At 41.8% G+C, this 13,933-nt stretch overlaps 1 protein-coding gene across 1 annotated transcript; it reads right to left on the bottom strand.

Annotated features, from left to right (window-relative positions):
• Window positions 1–2,925: 2,925 nt before the first annotated feature.
• On the bottom strand, window positions 2,926–11,731 carry LOC311125366 (NACHT, LRR and PYD domains-containing protein 1 homolog). The gene is made up of 8 exons (XM_084199415.1): window positions 11,576–11,731; window positions 11,229–11,443; window positions 10,782–11,041; window positions 10,039–10,173; window positions 9,779–9,911; window positions 9,647–9,676; window positions 8,031–8,313; window positions 2,926–6,739 (listed from the first exon to the last, which is right to left on the bottom strand). The coding sequence occupies exons 1-8, from the start codon at window positions 11,656–11,658 to the stop codon at window positions 6,733–6,735; spliced, it is 1,146 nt and encodes a 381-aa protein (XP_084055541.1). The 5' UTR covers window positions 11,659–11,731; the 3' UTR covers window positions 2,926–6,732.
• Between the last annotated feature and the right edge of the window lie 2,202 nt (window positions 11,732–13,933).

Genomic DNA, 13,933 nt, shown 5'->3' with positions numbered 1-13,933 from the left:
TTTAAAATAATTACAAATAGACATCTATTTCCTAGGTTATTATTTATTTCGTTTCCATGATCATTGCATAATAAATTCCTCACCTTTTCTGTGATGGTTTCATACTCACGTGGTAGCATATAGACCTACAACAAGGTTACTGTTCCAACCATCTCTCGTTTAATTGGACCCACTTCACAGCAGTAAATAGATCAGCTATTTCAAGTATTTTGCTCTATAATACCAGGGGTCTCATTTATAAACGTTGCCTACACACAAAATATACCACAAAACATGCATGTGCCACTTTTCACGCAAATGTTGTCATTTATAAAAACTGAACTTGACCTGAGAATTTGCTGCAAACTTTAGACCATGCGTGCGCACAGTTTCTAGTGGTTGAAGTCTTGCATATTAAGAAGGCAAAAGTAGCCTAGTAGCTTTGTGCAGATGGGGAATATATGACGAGACTCTTATTCAGAACAAAACAACCGGTAGCCCTAGCTAAATATAATAACAAGATGCAATCATTTGCTGCTAGTGAAAATCAATTTCTCTTTACATTCTAAAATAATTAGAAATAGGCATACATTGCCTGTTATTGCAGAATAAAGCCTATACTCGCAAAATATCCTATAGGCCTACAACAAGTTCGGATTGGCTACCATTCGTCCCATCTCTCATTTAATAGGACCCACTTCACAGTAGTAAATAGATCAGCTACAGTATTTCCAGCAGCCTATTTTGCTCTATGCGATCCGATCCGAAGCGCAGTTTAACGTTAGAACAGACGATTCACCTTTTCCATTGACGTTTGTAGGCGACGTCTGAATTATGTAATGTGACATTTCTTGCGTAGACAATATTTCATTTATAATTATAAAACATTATAATAATCATTGCATAATAAATTCCTCACCTTTTCTGGCCATGATGAGTTCATATTCCCGATGTAGCCATACAACAAATGACCATGCGCATTTCTCATTTAATTGGGCCTATCAGAGAGGCTATTATTTAAAGTGTTTGCTCTATGCAGATGACAGGGTGCGCGGCGCGGTTTATAACATACAGCAGAATGGAACAGGTGAACAGACAGCTGATCTTTTGTATTGAAGTGTGTAGGCTACCAATAAACTCTAGTTTATTTTTATTTTTTCTAGTAGACAATGTTTCCGAATTTGTGGGCAGTGAAGCATATTTAGTTTCGGGAAAAAGTGAATGCAAAACATTACTGCATTCCAACGATCTGTTTACAGGTCCACAACTATTTGCAAGTGTTTTTGTCTTTCAGAAACGGTCAGATAGACCGACAGCAAATGTCACTGTAAAATAGAACATTCTGCCAACACCTCCAAAGACATTTGAAGTTCGCCATGGATATTGTTGATAACTGGATATGAGAAGGGAGAGTCTGTCAAGGATCGATTCAGACTAGGTGGTAAATTGTATGACAAGCGGCAGTTTATTCAGAGTAAAAATGTCTGGTACAAAACGTGCACGGTCTCGTTCTTTCAGCTCATAGGGAACCTCCAGAAAAAGCACCAAAAAACAGTTCACATTTGTTTTATACTGTTAGTAAAGTAGGTTGAGTCTCGCAGATCTGGTCTTCTGGTTGGTCCATGCTGCTCGGGCGTCGCCCTCTGTGATTGGGTCTAGGAGATCTACACACTGTAGCTCAGGCCCTTTGTTCCGAATGTTTCAGCAAAGTACAGATTTGGTGTGTGCGTTTAATTATCTTGTCTTGGAAAAGGAATTAGTTATAGCAATGTAATAGCAATAAGCTATTTATAAAAATAGCATTTCTTACAATATTTCCTTTAGATATACTGCTTTCCACCTGGCCACCACATTCAGTAGCGTCTTTTGCACCTAACATCACCTATCACCTGCACATTAAGAGTAGAAGCCTTCTCTGTTCACATAGCCTTGTTGAACTCGTTTTGGGATGGTTCTTTTATGGCGATGTGGGGGCCGTCTATTTCTCCGTTCGTATTTGGGAACCCATTGATGGCAAAGAAACCCCTCTTAACCTGTTGCGCGATGGTGGAAATTGTATGTTACAGTACGTTTTGCTGATGATTGCATCCAAAACATTGGCTCATCGAGGGATGTGAGATGCCGCTGGCCGATCAGAAAGCTCCGGCTGAAAAGTGTCCGTTGCCAAAAACCCGAGGATGGATAACACTTTGACGTGCACCCGAATGGCATGGGTTTGCCTTTCTAAAGTAGGTCTTAAATCCTCTCAAAGATCCTATAAGATTGGTTTTGGGAAACGATATCTGATGAGCCAATCTGTACTTTCTGCTAAAAAGTCCCACCTGTCTCTAAAAACGTGCTCTCTGTGAAATGCAGCGGTGCCAGATCTTCCAACAGAGCAGATCAGCCATCTCTCATTGGATTTCCATTATCTCAGTCTTTTATAGGATTTACACAATAGTTTCACTTTCACACGTACCTCTAATTTAACAAATGACTGTACTTTATATGGATTATTATCGTTACAAATGCACCGATGTGGTCAAATTATATTTAGCCTGTCAAGCCCGTTGCATGAATTCACAATGTCAATATAATAAAATAAATAAAATAATGTCATTATTACTCTCACAATTTCACACATTTTCAACATACAGTATATTTTCCCCGTTCTACGCTTGACAAGCAGTTCCCTTATTCCACCACTTGGCACTGATCGTGGTCATGGGGCTGAACACTCTCAAGCTAACATTTATATTGATAAATCTCACAACTATCTAGTAATCATTACTTTTAATGCTGTTAACAAATGTCGATGCTATAATATTATTTGTGCTATAAAGGCGATGGACTTTATTGCTTTTTTCATATTGTTAAACAAAATTATAAGTCTGCTAACATTTCCTAATTTCAGTATTAAAAAAATCACTATCATCATTGATCTACAATAAGAGGTAGACCCGTTCCTCTACTTCATTATAAATGGACTTCCTGTTTCAACACAGTGGGCGGATTCAACACCCATAGGTTCATGTAAAGTCTATATACACTTAATACAAGTATTCAGCCTATAAGTTAAGATTCTATCTAGTAAAACTGAAATTACATTATTTAATTTTAAAAGGTGATGTTTTGCAGTGCTACCAGGAGGGGGCAGTGTGACACAACAACCAGGTTTGGCAGAAGGACTCCAGACCAGTGGTTCCCAACCTGTGGTCCTTGGGGGGTGGTGCAGGTGGTCCTCAATTACTTTTAGATTGTAGTATTTTATTATTCACAAATAATAACAGTTGGGAGTATTAATGGTATTATAAGCAATTTTACATTCCTTTTCACAATGCAACTAGTTTATAATAATAATAATAGACCTTCACAGGCTTTGTTACATTCTCATCTATTGATAGAATTTGACCGGCAATATATTTGATGTGGAAAAAGAACAGCGACTCCGTGAATGGTGGTCCTCAAGAGCTTTGGACGGTGATTTGATGGTCTCCAGAATGGGAAAGTTTGGGAACCGCTGAGCTAGACAGTCACATCTGTGTGGTAACATGATAGGATGGAAAACCAATGATATACAATGATTCTGCAAACCCAAAACAGACTGATTATAATGTATAGTATATGACGTTACATTGAACTAATCACAGTAATCAGAGACCAACTCACACACACAGATAGACACACACAGTATATACAAAGACAAACACACACAAAATACATTCATTTTAATTGACATGTACAACATGTATTTGACAGGGATACTGCACATCAATCAACATTTCTGTAAATGTGCCAGATTTAGCTGTAGTCCCTGGGCAGGTAGATACACATAGAAAAATACAACGTTATAAAACATTTAGTAAAACATTGTGTATAGATGGGGGCTGATTGGTCCTTCAGCCACTCTCAAGTCATTGGTAAAGGGGTGAGAGGTTGAACAGCTCCTTATATGTCCTTCAGCCACTCTCAAGTCATTGGTAAAGGGGAGAGAGGTTGAACAGCTCCTTATATGTCCTTCAGCCACTCTCAAGTCATTGGTAAAGGGGTGAGAGGTTGAACAGCTCCTTATATGTCCTTCAGCCACTCTCAAGTCATTGGTAAAGGGGAGAGAGGTTGAACAGCTCCTTATATGTCCTTCAGCCACTCTCAAGTCATTGGTAAAGGGGTGAGAGGTTGAACAGCTCCTTATATGTCCTTCAGCCACTCTCAAGTCATTGGTAAAGGGGAGAGAGGTTGAACAGCTCCTTATATGTCCTTCAGCCACTCTCAAGTCATTGGTAAAGGGGGGAGAGGTTGAACAGCTCCTTATATGTCCTTCAGCCACTCTCAAGTCATTGGTAAAGGGGGGAGAGGTTGAACAGCTCCTTATATGTCCTTCAGCCACTCTCAAGTCATTGGTAAAGGGGAGAGAGGTTGAACAGCTCCTTATGTCTGTCAATGGTCAATGTGCTCTCACTGAGAAAACTGCTGATAGACTGAGGTGGTTGTGTTGATATCCAGCCCCTCCCATTAACCTCTATCAGGCCAACACTGTACAATATATTCATAAAATACATTTATGTGGTTTTAAGTTGAATGCCAAATTCTCAGAGCCATTTTCCCGGACACATTCACAGTGAGTATGCAAATACAGTAAGTAAATTCCAATAACATCACAATACATGTTTACAATGCGTATACAATACATGTTTACAATACGTATACAATACATGTTTACAATGCGTATACAATTAAATTTAAAATCTAAAGTTTAAAATACACAGACATCAGGTAGGTAGGTGTGTTTGTGTGAGAGAGAGACAGAGTTATATCAACATGATCTGCTAGATAGGGGTCCATACCTAGGTACCTAGTGGAGGACTAACTGACCCTCCTGCTAGATAGGGGTCCAGCTAGGTACCTAGTGGAGGACTAACTGATCCTCCTGCTAGATAGGGGTCCAGCTAGGTACCTAGTAGAGGACTAACTGACCCTCCTGCTAGATAGGGGTCCAGCTAGGTACCTAGTGGAGGACTAACTGACCCTCCTGCTAGATAGGGGTCCAGCTAGGTACCTAGTGGAGGACTAACTGACCCTCCTGCTAGATAGGGGTCCAGCTAGGTACCTAGTGGAGGACTAACTGACCCTCCTGCTAGATAGGGGTCCAGCTAGGTACCTAGTGGAGGACTAACTGACCCTCCTGCTAGATAGGGGTCCATACCTAGGTACCTAGTGGAGGACTAACTGACCCTCCTGCTAGATAGGGGTCCAGCTAGGTACCTAGTGGAGGACTAACTGACCCTCCTGCTAGATAGGGGTCCAGCTAGGTACCTAGTGGAGGACTAACTGACCCTCCTGCTAGATAGGGGTCCATACCTAGGTACCTAGTGGAGGACTAACTGACCCTCCTGCTAGATAGGGGTCCAGCTAGGTACCTAGTGTAGGACTAACTGACCCTCCTGCTAGATAGGGGTCCAGCTAGGTACCTAGTGGAGGACTAACTGACCCTCCTGCTAGATAGGGGTCCAGCTAGGTACCTAGTGTAGGACTAACTGACCCTCCTGCTAGATAGGGGTCCATACCTAGGTACCTAGTGGAGGACTAACTGACCCTCCTGCTAGATAGGGGTCCAGCTAGGTACCTAGTGGAGGACTAACTGACCCTCCTGCTAGATAGGGGTCCAGCTAGGTACCTAGTGGAGGGCTAACTGACCCTCCTGCTAGATAGGGGTCCAGCTAGGTACCTAGTGGAGGACTAACTGACCCTCCTGCTAGATAGGGGCCCAGCTAGGTACCTAGTGGAGGACTAACTGACCCTCCTGCTAGATAGGGGTCCAGCTAGGTACCTAGTGGAGGACTAACTGACCCTCCTGCTAGAAGATCCACACCTCCAGGAGGCTGCAGAAGGAGAGAGGCTGTGTGGCTGGACCTTTGGTTAGTTTATTGCTATTATAGTGGTCATGTTTGATTGACATTTTCTGTACATTTTTAGGAGCCTGAATTAAAGCAACAGACACCAAGACCATGTTGAACCACCCTGCCTGTCTATTCTGCCTGGTCTCCCCACACCCAGGGGTTGGCTACAACTTTAGATCTGAAGCTGTGTACAAAGACATAGAGTCCAGCTTCCCAAGAAGGTTGATCATCCTGGAACATGACTCAGTTCCTTTTCTCAACACCATGTCGATGATGTCACTTGCCTTCTCTGCCCTCTCAGGTATCCCCTTTAGTGAGGCCATTTCCTCCCTTCCTTCAGACAGAGTGAGTTGCAATCCCATAAAGGATCTAAGGAAGGTCAAGATGTCAACGTGGTGGTGTGTCTTTGACTAGCCAGCTTCATGCTGTAGCACTGGCTTGACGAGGTGAAGAAGTGTCTTTGTCTAGCCAGCTTCATGCAGTAGCACTGGCTTGACGAGGTGAAGAAGTGTCTTTGTCTAGCCAGCTTCATGCTGTAGCACTGGCTTGACGAGGTGAAGAAGTGTCTTTGACTAGCCAGCTTCATGCTGTAGCACTGGCTTGACGAGGTGAAGAAGTGTCTTTGACTAGCCAGCTTCATGCTGTAGCACTGGCTTGACGAGGTGAAGAAGTGTCTTTGACTAGCCAGCTTCATGCTGTAGCACTGGTTTGACGAGGTGAAGAAGTGTCTTTGACTAGCCAGCTTCATGCTGTAGCACTGGCTTGACGAGGTGAAGAAGTGTTTTTGTCTAGCCAGCTTCATGCTGTAGCACTGGCTTGACGAGGTGAAGAAGTGTCTTAGTCCACAGACTAGGAGACAGGCCTCAGCATCTTCAGATTAGGTTCTACAAGAAAGAGGATGGAGGAGAAGGGAAGAGAGAGATCAGAAAGTATGGAGGAGAAGGGAAGAGAGAGATCAGAAAGTATGGAGGAGAAGGGGAGAGAGAGATCAGAAAGTACGGAGGAGAAGGGAAGAGAGAGATCAGAAAGTATGGAGGAGAAGGGAAGAGAGAGATCAGAAAGTATGGAGGAGAAGGGAAGAGAGAGATCAGAAAGTATGGAGGAGAAGGGAAGAGAGAGATCAGAAAGTATGGAGGAGAAGGGAAGAGAGAGATCAGAAAGTATGGAGAAGAAGGGAAGAGAGAGATCAGAAAGTACGGAGGAGAAGGGAAGAGAGAGATCAGAAAGTATGGAGGAGAAGGGAAGAGAGAGATCAGAAAGTACGGAGGAGAAGGGAAGAGAGAGATCAGAAAGTATGAAGGAGAAGGGAAGAGAGAGATCAGAAAGTATGGAGGAGAAGGGAAGAGAGAGATCAGAAAGTATGGAGGAGAAGGGAAGAGAGAGATCAGAAAGTATGGAGGAGAAGGGAAGAGAGAGATCAGAAAGTATGAAGGAGAAGGGAAGAGAGAGATCAGAAAGTACGGAGGAGAAGGGAAGAGAGAGATCAGAAAGTATGGAGGAGAAGGGAAGAGAGGGATCAGAAAGTATGGAGGAGAAGGGAAGAGAGAGATCAGAAAGTATGGAGGAGAAGGGGAGAGAGAGATCAGAAAGTATGGAGGAGAAGGGAAGAGAGAGATCAGAAAGTATGGAGGAGAAGGGAAGAGAGAGATCAGAAAGTATGGAGGAGAAGGGAAGAGAGAGATCAGAAAGTATGGAGGAGAAGGGAAGAGAGAGATCAGAAAGTATGGAGGAGAAGGGAAGAGAGAGATCAGAAAGTATGGAGGAGAAGGGGAGAGAGAGATCAGAAAGTATGGAGGAGAAGGGGAGAGAGAGATCAGAAAGTATGGAGGAGAAGGGAAGAGAGAGATCAGAAAGTATGGAGGAGAAGGGAAGAGAGAGATCAGAAAGTATGGAGGAGAAGGGAAGAGAGAGATCAGAAAGTATGGAGGAGAAGGGAAGAGAGAGATCAGAAAGTATGGAGGAGAAGGAGGAGTTCCACCTGAGATAATGATGTGATGATGGTCCTATGATGTAACTACAATAAGATAACAGTCATTTATTACAGACAGAAACACAAAAACATGCTTCCATTCTGGAAAAACAGTTCCTCTTTGATCTGGTTTGCTGTGTTTTTATTTGACCTATATTTTAATCATTACACATATTCAAGGGAGGGAGCAAAGAAAACTGTCTTACCTAGATTCACTCAAGTCCTTAACAAGATGGTTTTCATGTTCAACGAGAGCTTTGAGACAAGCTCCCGTCACTTCTGGTCCTTTGGGGATGACTGCTTTCAGTAGTTTTCTCATTCGGTCCTGTTCAGTTGTTTCAGCTGTTATTCTGGAGTGCTCTTCTTCACCAATCATGTTCTTTGACCACAGATCATCTGCTATTGGCATTGAGTTTTTGGTTCGCTGAATTAGTTTAGCCCAGTGTTTCTTCAGAAACTCCTCAGCAGGAATGTCAGGGACTGTTAATGCTGAAGGGGGGGTCAATTAAATTAATATGGCTTTAGGGTTAACAGCAGCTGTTTCTACATCTTCCAGTCTCTCCAGTTATCATTCCTCTGATAGTCATTTATTGTATAGAGCTGACTCCAGGGTTGTGGTCAATTCCAATTAAAGTCAGTCAATTTAAAATAACAAATTGAAATAACACATTTTTCCTATTAGGTTTATTGAGAAGTCATTGAAAATAGATGCCCTTATTAATGTTTTATCAACAATCTACTCAGAATCCTCTAATGTCAAAGTGGGCCTGTCCCCCATACATTTAACATCTGGAAGGTCCCTCAGTCAAGTATTGCATTTCAAGCACAGATTCAACTATATACAAAGACCAGGGATCTTTTTGAAAGCCTCATAAAGAAGGACAGTGATTGGTAGATGGGTAACAGTATCAAATCAGACATTTATTATCTCTTTAAGAATGGTCAAGTTAATAATTATCCTGTGGGTGATGTATTAAACCACCCAGACACAGCTAAGCACAGACTAAATCCCAGAGGAAAACTTGCTTCAGTCTACTTTTCACCAGACACTGGGAGAGGAATTCACCTTTCAGCAGGACAATAACCTACAACACAAGGCCACATCTACACTGGAGTTGCTTACCAAGAAGACAGTGAATGTTCCTGAGTGGCCAAGTTACCATTTTGACTTAAATCTATGGCAAGATTATTATGAAAAGAATAATGGGCTAATATTGTACAATCCAGGTGTGTAAAGCTCTTAGAGACTTAGACAAGAAGACTCCCAGCTGTAATGGCTGCCAAGGTGTTTCTAACATGTATTGACTCAGGGAGCTATTTCATTTCTATCAATCTAAAAATATATATATAAATATTCTTCCACTTTGACATTAGAGTATTTTGTGTAGATTGTTGACATTAAATGACAATTAAATCCCTTTTAATCCCGCTTTGTAACACAATAAAATGTGATGCAGATACTTTTGCAAGGCACTGGGTTTCTGTCTGAATGTTCTGTAGCATTACACACCACTGAACATGACTCATGAAGACCTTCATCACCCCACTGAACATGACTCATGAAGGTCTTCATCACCCCACTGAACATGAATCATGAAGGTCTTCATCACCCCACTGAACATGACTCATGAAGGTCTTCATCACCCCACTGAACATGACTCATGAAGACCTTCATCACCCCACTGAACATGACCCATGAAGACCTTCATCACCCCACTGAACATGACTCATGAAGGTCTTCATCAGTGTCCTTCATCACAACTTGAAGAGACGTTCGCTGTATAACCCGTTTTATAAACCTCGTCCACAAAAACAAACGTACCTATTGGATGAGAGTCTTTGCTGTATTCATCTAAAAGACAAACAAGAGAAAACATCATAAAAACATTTTAATAGCATCTGGAAGAAAAGGACATTTATGATTGACATAGTGTTCATGTATAGTATTTCTTACCTTTTGATACCACTGATTTCCATACTGTCCTCTCATCATCCCCGATTAACTCCATCTCAATGTCAACCCCTGTGTTTCTCATAACCATCTTACAACAGCTTGGTGTGGTGTCTGCAGGTAACAGCTGAATCTTCTGTAGAAGGTCATATGGTGCAACGATTGAGACAACAGACAGAGAGAGAGAGAAAGAAATAGAATGATATTCCAGTTATTAATATATAATATGACAGATTCATGTCATCAGCCTGCTAAAACTGCACCTCTGGATTGATGGAGGAGGAATGGGGATTCTTGACTGCAAACCAACTGTTCAGCTTTAAGGACCCCTTTGGACTTGACAGGACCAATTCTGAATATCCTTGGGACACCTGATTCTTCTCCCGGTCCCGAACAGCCTACAAAATGAGCAGTGTAGTAGTCAGTCTGAACAATGTAGTCTAATAATTCACACAACATGCAGTTCACTGAGCAATCCTTTTTTATCAACCCCCAAAAATGTGTACACTATTTTTTATTTATTTGACCCTTATTTGACCAGGTAATTGACTGAGAAGAGAGTCTATTTTACAGCAACGATCTCGGGAAGTGTTACAGGGGAAAGGGGATGAATGAGCCAATTGGAAGCTGGGGATGATTAGGTGGCCATGATGGTATGAGGGCCAGATAGTGAATTTAGCCAGGACACCGGGGTTAACACCCCTACTCTTACGATAAGTGCCATGGGATCTTTAGTGACCACAGAGAGTCAGGAAACATGTTTAACGTCCCATGCGAAAGACAGCACCTTACACGGGGCAATGTCCCCTTCACTGCCCCGGGGCATTGGGTTCTCCTTCGAACAGAGAGAAGAGTGCCGTCTACTGGCTCTTCAAATGAATGAGACAGAAATAGATTTCTCACAGAGCTGCATGTTGTCTTTGTAATCTATAGATTTTCAACAAACTATCAGCTTTCCTTTAGTAAGTTTCAACATACTGTTGTCACTTCAATGATGGTGCCTCACCTCTTTCTGACTGGAGTTTCTGAGGAGCATGTACAGCCGTGAAATTACTGTTGCCTTTTTTACTGCCATATAGAGGACCACGTCACAGTGGACAGCTACGTTCCAAAAAAAGATATAGCTCAGTATAACAGCGATAGCTGAGAACTTGGGATGGAGAATCTTAGCATGGAATCTGGTGACCTCATGCACTTCCTCAACAGACACTCCATGTTCCTCTACATGAAAAATCTTCATCTCATTCCTCAGGGAAGGGTTGGTCCCTGAACAACACAATAAAAAGGAGACAGAAAGACAAATATTGGATTATTCATCCAACTAAAACACAAAGAATATGCAGTATCAGATCACAGTAAACTCAAACTCCCAGAATATTCATTTATTCATTCAGGAAGTGAAACTCAGTTACATGGAAATGTCTTTCTGAATACTATGTCTATATGGTTTTACCTAAACAGACAAAGTGTGGCAGATGAACTTCCTCCAGTTCACCTAACTCCATAGTGATGTCCAGCAATGGACCACCTTGTCCGTACTGCATGTCTTTCAGAAGTTGACTGTAGGGATCCCAGTTCCTGAAGTGATACTTCAGAATGACATTTCTGTCACACACCCAGCGGAGCCCAGACACTGTGCACTCATAACGCCCTTTGGGTGTCCTGTGCCTGAGGGCAACAACAAGATATGGTAGAGAGGGTCAATCGTCAAATGGAGAGGTTGGATTAGAAGACTATTCCCAAAGGTAATGGGGAAATACACTAGCAAGCGGAATGAAATGTTAAAAGTAGTTATTTTACCTGAACATTGTCACTTCCTGGACAGTGGAACTCAAGGGTTCAATCTGAAGCCACTGTGTGGAGTCCTGAACAAGGACAAGCATGTCAGTTATACATATGGGGCCAGTTTCCTGGACACAGATTGAGTCTAGTGCTGGACTTAAAGCATGATCAATGGAAGTTGCAATAGAAAGTTCTTTAAGGTCCAGGACTAGGCTTAATCTGTGTCCGGGAAACTGGCCCATTAACCAAAGGAACTAATCTAATGTATTTATACAATGTTACATGGCATGCTGGTATGACAACAGCTAAAATCCTGCATGAATACAAGCAGAACACAGGACTGTCTATATCCCAGTATGAATGGTTGGTCAGTACACACCTGGCTTTCAGACTGTGTTTATATTACTAAAGCAGAACACAGGACTGTCTATATCCCAGTATGAATGGTTGGTCAGTACACACCTGGCTTTCAGACTGTGTTTATATTACTAAAGCAGAACACAGGACTGTCTGTATCCCAGTATGAATGGTTGGTCAGTACACACCTGGCTTTCAGACTGTGTTTATATTACTAAAGCAGAACACAGGACTGTCTATATCCCAGTATGAATGGTTGGTCAGTACACACCTGGCTTTCAGACTGTGTTTATATTACTAAAGCAGAACACAGGACTGTCTATATCCCAGTATGAATGGTTGGTCAGTACACACCTGGCTTTCAGACTGGGTTTATATTACTAAAGCAGAACACAGGACTGTCTATATCCCAGTATGAATGGTTGGTCAGTACACACCTGGCTTTCAGACTGTGTTTATATTACTAAAGCAGAACACAGGACTGTCTATATCCCAGTATGAATGGTTGGTCAGTACACACCTGGCTTTCAGACTGTGTTTATATTACTAAAGCAGAACACAGGACTGTCTATATCCCAGTATGAATGGTTGGTCAGTACACACCTGGCTTTCAGACTGTGTTTATATTACTAAAGCAGAACACAGGACTGTCTATATCCCAGTATGAATGGTTGGTCAGTACACACCTGGCTTTCAGACTGTGTTTATATTACTAAAGCAGAACACAGGACTGTCTATATCCCAGTATGAATGGTTGGTCAGTACACACCTGGCTTTCAGACTGTGTTTATATTACTAAAGCAGAACACAGGACTGTCTATATCCCAGTATGAATGGTTGATCAGTACACACCTGGCTTTCAGACTGTGTTTATATTACTAAAGCAGAACACAGGACTGTCTATATTCCAGTATGAATGGTTGGTCAGTACACACCTGGCTTTCAGACTGTGTTTATATTACTAAAGCAGAACACAGGACTGTCTATATCCCAGTATGAATGGTTGGTCAGTACACACCTGGCTTTCAGACTGTGTTTATATTACTAAAGCAGAACACAGGACTGTCTATATCCCAGTATGAATGGTTGGTCAGTACACACCTGGCTTTCAGACTGTGTTTATATTACTAAAGCAGAACACAGGACTGTCTATATCCCAGTATGAATGGTTGGTCAGTACACACCTGGCTTTCAGACTGTGTTTATATTACTAAAGCAGAACACAGGACTGTCTATATCCCAGTATGAATGGTTGGTCAGTACACACCTGGCTTTCAGATTGTGTTTATATTACTAAAGCAGAACACAGGACTGTCTATATCCCAGTATGAATGGTTGGTCAGTACACACCTGGCTTTCAGACTGTGTTTATATTACTAAAGCAGAACACAGGACTGTCTATATCCCAGTATGAATGGTTGGTCAGTACACACCTGGCTTTCAGACTGTGTTTATATTACTAAAGCAGAACACAGGACTGTCTATATCCCAGTATGAATGGTTGGTCAGTACACACCTGGCTTTCAGACTGTGTTTATATTACTAAAGCAGAACACAGGACTGTCTATATCCCAGTATGAATGGTTGGTCAGTACACACCTGGCTTTCAGACTGTGTTTATATTACTAAAGCAGAACACAGGACTGTCTATATCCCAGTATGAATGGTTGGTCAGTACACACCTGGCTTTCAGACTGTGCCTGACTCCTGAAGGTATGTAAAAGTGAGAATTGACATTATGACTTACCTCAACATGTTCACAAGTCTTACAGCTCTGAGAAATCCCTGAAGTCAAAAGTAGTTGTTATTTAAAACGGACAATCTCATGTAATAATGAATCAATAAATATTTAACAGACTTGTAATAAAAATGAATGTAAGTGAGCAAGAGTCTCAGAATGTACACTCATTATCATACCATAATCTGACATTAGTGTTATATTAATGAATGTTTGTGGAAGCAGGAAACAACATGGTTCTGGTCCATGTTTTGGAGATGTTGGGGGCCTGATTTCTGGTA

Source organism: Coregonus lavaretus, assembly GCF_964263955.1.
Source record: "Coregonus lavaretus genome assembly, contig: HAP1_SCAFFOLD_558, whole genome shotgun sequence".
NCBI classification, from domain to species: Eukaryota; Metazoa; Chordata; class Actinopteri; order Salmoniformes; family Salmonidae; genus Coregonus; species Coregonus lavaretus.
Note: the sequence above shows the minus strand (reverse complement) of the source record. Positions and strands in the feature narration are given on the sequence as shown.